The 9999-nt window shown below is 33.1% G+C and overlaps 2 protein-coding genes across 2 annotated transcripts; both read right to left on the bottom strand.

Annotated features, from left to right (window-relative positions):
• Nucleotides 1–1064: 1064 nt before the first annotated feature.
• Nucleotides 1065–2908, bottom strand: LOC111375820 (transcription factor bHLH85-like). Its single transcript, XM_022998723.1, has 5 exons — nt 2243–2908; nt 1819–2061; nt 1571–1636; nt 1357–1422; nt 1065–1202 (listed from the first exon to the last, which is right to left on the bottom strand). The coding sequence occupies exons 1-5, from the start codon at nt 2858–2860 to the stop codon at nt 1107–1109; spliced, it is 1089 nt and encodes a 362-aa protein (XP_022854491.1). The 5' UTR covers nt 2861–2908; the 3' UTR covers nt 1065–1106.
• Nucleotides 2909–5822: 2914 nt separating this feature from the next.
• On the bottom strand, nt 5823–9237 carry LOC111375836. The gene is made up of 2 exons (XM_022998749.1): nt 8662–9237; nt 5823–5873 (listed from the first exon to the last, which is right to left on the bottom strand). Exons 1-2 carry the CDS (start codon nt 9235–9237, stop codon nt 5823–5825), a joined length of 627 nt encoding a protein of 208 aa, XP_022854517.1.
• Nucleotides 9238–9999: the final 762 nt, after the last annotated feature.

The following is a 9999-nucleotide window of genomic DNA, read 5'->3' as shown; positions in this document are numbered from 1 at the left end:
TTAAAATTAAGTTAAACAATTTTCTCAACTAGTCCGTCTAAAAATACAATCTTAGTCTAGATTGAAATGTCTTTCAAATCTATGGATTTGATCATCCTATGACCCATCAAATTTGGTTTCAACCAACCAGGTATCAATATGTATCCGGTGTGGCATCGTGTCGAGTATGAACATGGCTGGAAATTACATTTAGAAAGGCAAATTGCACAACAAAATTGTTTGAGAAAAATAAATAAATTTAGAACTATTATTTAATAATAATAGTTGATAGTGTTGAAAAATTTGTGATTTGCATACAAAGTATGCTTAATAAGATAAAATAAGTAAGTAAATAAATAGAGTTTAGAAAGCAAGACTTTGAAGAAGAGTCATGTTGAAAATATTTTTTTAAACTCATATTAGTCTCCCTTTGCGTAGGTACTTACGACTTAATATGACTACAAAATAAATCCTCTTACGCTCAAAATGGTTTCTCCATCTACATGCATGATTTATAGAGAGAATATCAAATGAGCATTCTTCTTGACGCCGAAATATGAGTACTATGTATAAATGTGTATATATATAATATGTGAATGTATTATATTCTCATGTTGACACCCTTACTCTAGCCTGATCTGAACGTGCATGGATTCCATTCTCACCAACAAGTAAACTATATTTAGAATCAATTCTTTATTTTACATCAATTCAACTTAATACAGTTTAAGCTCATGGCTAATACCATGATAAATTGCCAAAAAACACAAAGACAATGTTCCTCTGGTAGAAATGACAGCCATTGAGTAGCTTATTGGAAGCAAATTAATGAACACAAGCAATTAGTCATAGTCCTCATCGGTGTTTTATAAGCCCTTTTTTTTTTTTATTTTTTTTGATGATGGGGAACCCGCAGTCACTACCCTTCGGGTGTGCACTGGATAAACTCTCGGGCTGACACAATAACTATCAAACCACGTCAATTAGGTAAATCGCACTAGATAAGTCCTATGCGACAGGCTTGACCGAGAAAGTGATGGTAAGCAGTTTTATTCTTTACAAAAGATTACAAAAATGGAAACAACTTCACAGAAAATCAGGCTCCATTGTGCCTTCATTTTACAGGATCATGATTTTGTGATGCCAATCTTGAGATCAAGTCCAATGTCCATTCCATTGTAGGCAATAGGTGCGTACATCCATAGATCGTCAGAGCTCAAAAGCTGCAGATGCAGAAAATGTAAAGCCAGAATAAGGATTCAAGTCCTTTATTTTTCCAATTTAAATTTGAATAAACCGATGAACCTTGATTCTTCTTAATCAGATGAGAAAGAAAAACGTTATTTTAAACGTGCAATAAAAGAGAATATTTATTACCTTGATCTGAAGTTGCAAAAACTTCACATATTGGACGGCTTCTTCAAGCATTGTGCTGATATCTACCTACAAAAATAAAGGACACTGTTGCTTTAGATGAGCAATGAAAAAAATATAGGTAGTCGGCCTTAAATTTATGGGGGAAAAGGGCTTAGCTTGTTGTTATAAATGAGTTCAATATTGTCATATTAATGTATCATTCAACTATACTTACCTTAGTTCCATTGGGGACAAGGTTTTGTAAGATTCTCAATCTCTCGTTTATTCTTTCTCTTCTTTTCTACAAGATAGGAAAAGTAAAATGATTATCGATTAAATATGTATTGGTTCACGATAAATTTACATGTTATGGTACAAAACAATCACCCAAATTCTTTTATTTCCTCCAAAAATCTTTTCCTTTACGTGGGAGATATCAACCTTCAAGAAATAGTTAATCACCGAGAGTAAGAGAGTAGTTACCCTGGCATAGAGGCTCTGAGGATCAGTTGCCGATCCCCTACTGGCTCGTGTCTTTCCACTTCCCTTTGAGTTTGAGCTCGAAGCCAATCCTCCGTTCAACTCGTGTGAAGCATTAGATTCGTCCTCTGAGAAGCAGCTGCTTGAGCTTTGCCTGTGTAGCACAGCATTATTATTGTTATCTTCGTCATTGTCAAGGTTCGAAACCCTCTTCTTCTTCGTCATGCATCTCTTGTTCTTTTGGACCTGCATTTGAGAATGACGATTGAAACAACATGGTAAATTCCTCTTCATCAAATTGGCAAACACTTAATGGATAAATGGAATGTTTTTGATATACAGTACTCAATATGACTGGACACTTTTCCTTTTTTCTCTAATAATGTCTAATTCACATGATAAAACATGCCAAAAGTGTAATACTTACTTCTCCGGGGATCCGTGGTCTTTTCTTGGAAGTCTCCAAAGAGCTATTGACTTTATCCTCCTCGCACGGCTGTGCTGTTGGCATTCCATGCTCCCTCCCAAGCCGCAAACCCTTCCCTTGAAAAACAGTTTCTGGCAGGTTTTCATTCAACTCTATACTGTCATTGCTCATATCCTGGTCGTTCATTGCATCGTTTGTGAGTGCTTGAACTCGGTATCTATTGTCTTTACCCTCTACCGTCCAACAATCGATTGACATCAATTTATTATTAGTCGCTAAAACTTGATCAGAGTCACTGTGGTAGTAGCCTTCAGGATTCGAAGAGTGAAAAAGAATGCCACTGCCTCCACTGTAACTGCTCTGTTGCAAAAAGGAATACAAACTAGCATTATTAATTTCACCTGATGAGCACATTGCACTCTCATCAATCCCGGAAACTTTCACGGTCGATTCAGGAGAAGGGCAAAAACTGGAGGAAATTGTAGAGTTAGAACCGCTGGGTAACTCCTTTGGGAGTGAGTAGTTATTAAGCAACTGTGCCATAAAATCAGCCTCTTCGGAGTACATTCCATAAAAGGAGCCCCATTCCCCTTCAGAAACTGCTCCAACAGGTTCCATTCTTTTTCTGCAGCAAATTAGAGGCACGAGGAGAAGAATTTTTGGGTTTTCTTGCTCTGTGCTTGGAAAATGTGAAGGAGACATATTTATATGTAGACATCCATGCCAAACAATTTTAGAACCATTTTAACAAAATTAATTTACATGTATAAAATAGTCCCATCCCGCAATTAAATATATGGGATGGGGCCGATACAACTCAGAGAAGATTAATTTAAGCAATTATGGACAGAATTGCAGCCTGTCTGAACCTTATAAAAACATCTTAAAATTGAACAGAAGTCATTATCAATATCATCTCAGTATTCTTCATATAACTTCCAATCATTTAAGCATACCATAAGGGGTTAACTGTCATAAGGGGTTAACTGTCATAAGTTCGTATCAGATATTGAGAATTTAATCGGGAAACTGGTCTTGAGGTTTGAAGATGGAGAATCACACCTGGCAATCTAGACGTGGGGGTCTTTTTCAAAATAATAAATCATTATCATGAATAAATATAATATAAGTTTCATCATCTTGGAGATAGAGTAATCCCAACAAACATAGTCTTTTCCAGCTTGGCTCCTATCTCCATCTTCAAACCCGATAATGTCCGAAGAGCCATTGCACTAGTATTAGGCGAATATCATTTTCATTACAGTTAATTGTTAAGAAATGACACTGCACTAAGGACAGAAATAATGATTTTGGCTTCACCTGTTTTGGTGAAGAGTGATTAACGATATGGATTGAGTCCTATTTCATTGTTCAAGAGCAATAACAACAAAAAAAGCAATCAGAAATGAGCAAAGCACTCACAGATTCATGCTAATTCCCCCTCAGTGAGAGAATTGTCCACTCGATACACTGTAATGGCCTAATGGAGAAGATACAAGTTTTTCCACATGCCTCTTGCAAGCACAAAATGGAATACATGTAGGAATATTACGATGACCCAATACACTCAATCTATTCACAAACTCAAATACACCAACCAGTTTGCCTCGAGAATAAGTTCTTAGTAAGTATAATTAGGATCTACATAGTCTAACAATTCTTACACATTAAGTCATTGATCATTCACAACATCACAAAATTAAGTGATTTAGTGCATGGAGTTTGAGGATCATTTTTCCATCAAATCAAGGAGATCAAAAACTTGTAAAAGCAAATGTGCAAAAGTTACAGCCTTTTGAGATGGGAATCAAGCACTGAACTAGAGATGCTATGTTAATTAGTGTATTATTGAACATTTCGTGGAGATAAGTGGTAGGTTGATTGGAAATAAGTTTTAACAAATCAAATTTAAACAAATGTTTACTTGTAATAAGAAAGGGCAGTGCAAAGGGCATCACAAAAGAGATCTATAGCCAACAGGCATCAATTGTTAAATGCTAATTTCCTTGACCAAAGATTATAGAAATGCGAACGAAGAGCAAATTACTATGTCATTATTCACTTTTGAATTGTTCTGCAGAATCCAACAGCTAAGCATATTAAATTATGAAGAACTCTCCTTTAATTCTTAGAAAATATAGGATCATGCCGTGCACAGTATAACCTACTAGCCAATATATGCTATTTAACCTTAAAAGTAAGTAAAATCTGAATATTTCCGTGTCTATTTGAAAGAGATGAACTTAACAAAGCTTCATCTTACCCATGAAGGGTTAAATACATTGACAGTAAACAAAAACTTGTAAACAAATGTTTACTTGCAATAAGAAAGGGCAGTGCAAAGGGCATCACAAAAGAGATCTATAGCCAACAGGCATCAATTGTTAAATGCTAATTTCCTTGACCAAAGATTATAGAAATGCGAACGAAGAGCAAATTACTATGTCATTATTCACTTTTGAATTGTTCTGCAGAATCCAACAGCTAAGCATATTAAATTATGAAGAACTCTCCTTTAATTCTTAGAAAATATAGGATCATGCCGTGCACAGTATAACCTACCAGCCAATATATGCTATTTAACCTTAAAAGTAAGTAAAATCTGAATATTTCCGTGTCTATTTGAAACAGATGAACATAACAAAGCTTCATCTTACCCATGAAGGGTTAAATACATTGTTGGTAACTAAATTTAATCTGTATTATAGTTGGGTACTCCATCGACAACCCTTAGTTTGTGTAAAGAATAAAGATGAGGTGATAGGAAGTTATTTCTTGACTAGGTTAACAACTAGATTATCATGTCAACTTTTCTGTTTCTGTCAAATTATTCTAAATGGAATGTAACAATCTTTGCAGCAGATAGAACCAAAACGACAGCCAAATTACCTTTTCCAATTATCAAACTAAATGACACGACATGGACACAGTAATCAAGCTATAACAAACTTCGCAACTCCTCGAACATGATACAATCCAAAAAAAAAAAAAAAAAAAAAAAAAAACCAATTTGACTAGGTTTTTTTCAAGGTTTGAGGTGGGTTTTTGTTAAAATGATTAGTTTTACCTGGTTCAATTTCGACATCGTCTCAGAATGAGATATTTACATAATGAATTATTAGCATGGCCAAGACTTCTAGTTCCGTAATTAAAAAATTCACCTCTACTTTTGGATTCAAGAAAATACAGTAAGTCAATCTCTCTATCAGGACTTAAGTTTCTTAAAAATTACAGTTCATTTGTTGAACACTTCAAGAATCAAGAATCAAAATATCAAGATTCGAAATTTTAACTGAAAAAAGTTGAGAAACAAAGATCTGATTGCCACAAACATGACCTTAAATTACACGAAAGGAAAGGAAAAACTTTGTGGGTGGAATGGGGGATAAACAACTAAACAAGATGTGAAAAACTGTAATATTGATACAGAACCCTTTCATGCATACAAATATGCACAGAAAAATGACTAGACAGATACTTGAACACTGTCGATATGGCCACCCCAAGATTCCGGCGATGTTTGCTCTTCAAACACGCGTCGAATCAAGACCCCTCAAAATATCCGATTTCTCACATTATTCTATAAATTCTTGATTTTTGAGCCGGCCAATGCACGATCTTCATTAGTTAACTGAAACACGGAGATGTAAAAAACATGCATAATTATTAATTCACGTACAAACACAACATTTGAATTTTTATTTTTTGAATAAATCATAGATTTTGATGAAGAAAAAACCTAGAAAAAAAACCCTACGGAAATCAGATTAGATTTTTGTCTGTTGGGAGTGCGGAATGTTATAGGCAGGCCTGCACGTTTGGGATGTTGAGATTCCAATAATCAATTCCTTTTTTATTAGTTTGGGTTGCATTATTAGTTCTATCTACCAAAAAAAAAATGATATTTTAGTTTTACTGAAAATATTAGTATTTTAGCTACAAACGGGAACCCTATCAAAAATGATACGGGCCAAATTTGGCAATTTGTAACATATATTTTCTTGAACTATATAATTTTCTTTTTGATATACTATTTTTAAAATTTTTACCGCAATTCATAGTTTTTCAATCACGTGTGCCATTGTTTTAAAATCCAATTCTAATTAGAGGTTTCAAATATTCATTTATTATTTATTTATTTATTATTATTATTATTATTTTTTTGACATAAGAGAAATTTTTTTCAAAGGAATAGCATTGTTACCAATCAAAATTACCAGTATTCCATTTGCCTCATATTCATGTGGATGGATTCATTTTTGGGAGTTTTGTATTAAGAGAAATTTGTAAAATTCAGGGCCTTCAAAATATACCTCCGTTTTCGATGTTTCCTTAAATTTGAAAATGAATAGAATGATATAGCAAATAAAAGTCATGTTAACCTGTTTGAAAAATGGGTATCATAAACTTTCTTTCACGTAGTCTACCAATTACTAAGTTTTGATTAAAATACTTTCGAATGTCCCTATAAACACTTTGTCTCACGTACCAAATCATAGATGTGCCATAAATATTTTTTAAGATTTCACGTGGATCATAATAAAAGATATTTCCATAATATAATCGAACATATAATTGCACATACATTAATAATATACTTAATTTATAAATACTTTGAAAAATATTTATATTTTTTCACTCACAGAACTATAATCACAAAATAAACTCGGTTGGTACGTCTGAAATATGATATAATTTTTAAATTAACAATTAACTATTTTAAGTAATTTCAATAATTAAATAGGCAATACTTTTTCAATTTTATATTTTTATCAAAATCGAGTTCATATCATTAATAACTCCCAAGGTAACATCGTATAATTATAGCCAAAACGTGAGACATTCACATAACGTCACAAAATATCATCTCAAAGTCAAGCTAAAAACATCAACCGCTAACAATACTATAATCTCATCATATCAAATATACTGAAAAATCCACAAAAAAATGTACCCTCTAACTAAAATATGTAATTCGCTCCTCGAGTTAAGAACTTTTGTCATAGGTCTTTGGCTCCCTCCGTGAACGAAAGCCAATCTCAAGACCTCTAGTAATTAATTCTAGAACACGGCCAAGGCCCCTGTGTGAACTATATGTACACGATTAAGACCAATATTAGGTCAAGACCCCTCTGTATAAGATAGAATACGACCAATATCCCTCTGTGAATTAGAAGAAATATATAAACATGGTTACTTTTCTGGTCGATCTCAATATTACGTCTCACATTTCAAATAAATCTCAATATCACATGTCTCACATACCAAATCACAAATGTGCCATGAATATTCTTTGAGATTCCACATGTATCATAATAAAAGAGATTTCCATAATAATCATATAATCGAATATATAATTGCATATAATTGCACATACTTTAATAATATACTTAATTTATAAATACTTTAAAAAATATTTATATTTTTCCACTCACAGAACTATGTTCGCAAAATAAATTCGGTTTGTAAGCTATCCTAATATCTGTATCGTCGTCTGAAATATGATATAAATTTTAAATTAACAATTAATTATTTCAAGTAATTTCAATAACTAAATAGGCGATACCCAACTTACTCATTTCACATTTAAGTGATTTTTAAAGTATCTTTAAGAATGTTGATTCTTTAAGAATAGCAGGAATTGATTATTAACTCTCGTTGATTCAATTGAATATCAAAAAGTGAATAAAATCATAATCTCGTTGAGTTGCAATGGTATACCAAGTGTCCATTTTTAATGACAAACTCGTTGATTCAAAATTGAATATCAAAATTGGACCAAGAAGAAATTTAGAAGAGCTCCTCAAATCCAGTATTATTTTTAATAAATTACTAAAAAAAATAAAAACAAGCATAGAATAAAAGTTTAAAATACTAAAATCTAGAATAGAACTCTACTATTACAAAAGACCTAAATGACTCAACTAAAACAACAATTAATTAAGTACATAAAATAAACATAAACAAAGTATTAACTTAATTAAAACTGGCACATTCAATCCTATTGCATCAATTCTCAGTTGATTCAATTCCTCTACATATACCAAGTCGTTTCCTCCTTGTTTTTCTTTTATTTATTTATTCAATATTTTTTATTTTTTCAGCTGTGAATAAAAGCGATAACTTTCTAGGTTTTCCATTTTAAGGACCCTTTTTCGCTTTCCTACTTTCTCCCTCCTCGTTTGTGTTCAATTCTGATTGTGCCATTTTGCTGCCTCAAATTGCCCGGCTCTACAGAAATGGAAACCATTTGTTTATACCATATATGTGTATTTATTCATAGAAAATCAGGCTCCATTATGCCTCTATANATATCACACTTGGTAAAGCTTTAACTGCTTTTATTTTTTCAGAGCCTAATTCACCTTACTAAACATGTCTAAAATGTAATATAAAGAAGCTTAATGATATATACTTACTTCTCCGGGGATCCGGGATCTTTCCTTGGACATCTCCGAAGAGCTGTTGACTTTATCCTCCTTGTATGGTTGTGTCGTTGGCATTCCATACTCCCTTCCGAGCTGCAAACTCTTCTTTTGAAAAACAGTTTCTGGCTGGTTTTCACTAGACTCTATACTGTCATTGCTCATATCCTGGTTCAGGAATTCACAGCCATCCATTGCATCGTTCGTGAGAGCTTGAACTCGGGAATTATTGTCTTTACCCTCTATCATAAAATAATCAATCGATGTGAAACTACTATTAGTTGTGAAATTTTGATGATTGTCACCTGGGTGGTAGCTTTCAGGGCTCGAAGAGGAAAATAGAATGCTACTGCCTCCACTATAACTACTCTGTTGCAAAAATGAATACATATTAGTATTGGTTCCATCTGATGAGTACATTGTACTTTCATCAACACCAGAAACTTGCACATTTGATTCACTAGGAAGTGCACAGTTATTGAGCAATTGTGCCATGAAATCAGCCTCTTCAGAGTACATTCCGCAAAAGGAGCCCCACTCTCCTCCATAAATTGCTCCGACAGATTCCATTTTTTTTTCTGGTGCAAATTATAAGCACAAAGGAGAAGAGTTTTTAGGTTTTCTTGTTCGATGCGTAGAAAATGTGAAGGAATGTAGAGACACATTTATACGTAGACAACCATGTCTAAAAATTTTTAAAACCTTAAGAACAATAATCATTAGCACGTATAAACTGGTCCCATCCTGTATTAAAAAATAGGGAATGGGACCGGTACAACTCAGAGAACAGTAATTTATGCAAATTATGCAAAGAATTGCAGCCTGTCGGAACCTTAAACAAAATATCTCAAGAACGAACAGAAATCATTGTAAATATCATCTGAGTTTTCATCAAATAACTTCCAATCATTTGATATAACCGTAAAGGATTTACTGCCATAAGTTAGTATCAGAGACCAAGAATTTAATCAGGAAATTGGTTTTCAGGTTTGAAGATAGAGAACCATACCTGGCAATCTAGACGTGGGGGTTTTTTCAATAAACTAAACATTATTATAAATAAATTTACCAGTGTCATAATCTTGAAGAAAGATTGATCCCAACAAATATAATCTTTTCCTGCTTGGCCCCTCTCTCTATTGCTTCAAACCTGATAATGTCTAAAAGAGCATTGCACTAGTATTTCACCACAACAATTTACACATTTTATAGCATTTAAAGATAGCATTCTAGTTGATAATGCTATAAATTAAAATTGAATTTTATATAATAGCATTTTTTGAAAAGCCACCAAATTGAAAAGTCAAAATCTTTCCCTCCACATCCCACTTT

The sequence above is a fragment of the Olea europaea genome, unplaced genomic scaffold (assembly GCF_002742605.1).
Source record: "Olea europaea var. sylvestris unplaced genomic scaffold, O_europaea_v1 scaffold1422, whole genome shotgun sequence".
Taxonomy (NCBI): Eukaryota; Viridiplantae; Streptophyta; class Magnoliopsida; order Lamiales; family Oleaceae; genus Olea; species Olea europaea.
The sequence above is the reverse complement of the archived record's forward strand: the minus strand, read 5'-3'. Positions and strand labels throughout refer to the sequence as shown.

Coding starts and splice junctions, on each gene's coding strand:
- LOC111375820 (XM_022998723.1), bottom strand. CDS start 2,860: ATGGAACCTGTTGGAGCAGTTTCTGAAGGGGAATGGGGCTCCTTTTAT. Junction 2,062..2,242: donor GACCACGGATCCCCGGAGAA/GTAAGTATTACA, acceptor TCTCAAATGCAG/GTCCAAAAGAACAAGAGATG. Junction 1,637..1,818: donor CTCAGAGCCTCTATGCCAGG/GTAACTACTCTC, acceptor CCTATCTTGTAG/AAAAGAAGAGAAAGAATAAA.
- LOC111375836 (XM_022998749.1), bottom strand. CDS start 9,237: ATGGAATCTGTCGGAGCAATTTATGGAGGAGAGTGGGGCTCCTTTTGC. Junction 5,874..8,661: donor GATCCCGGATCCCCGGAGAA/GTAAGTATATAT, acceptor TCCGTGTTTCAG/TTAACTAATGAAGATCGTGC.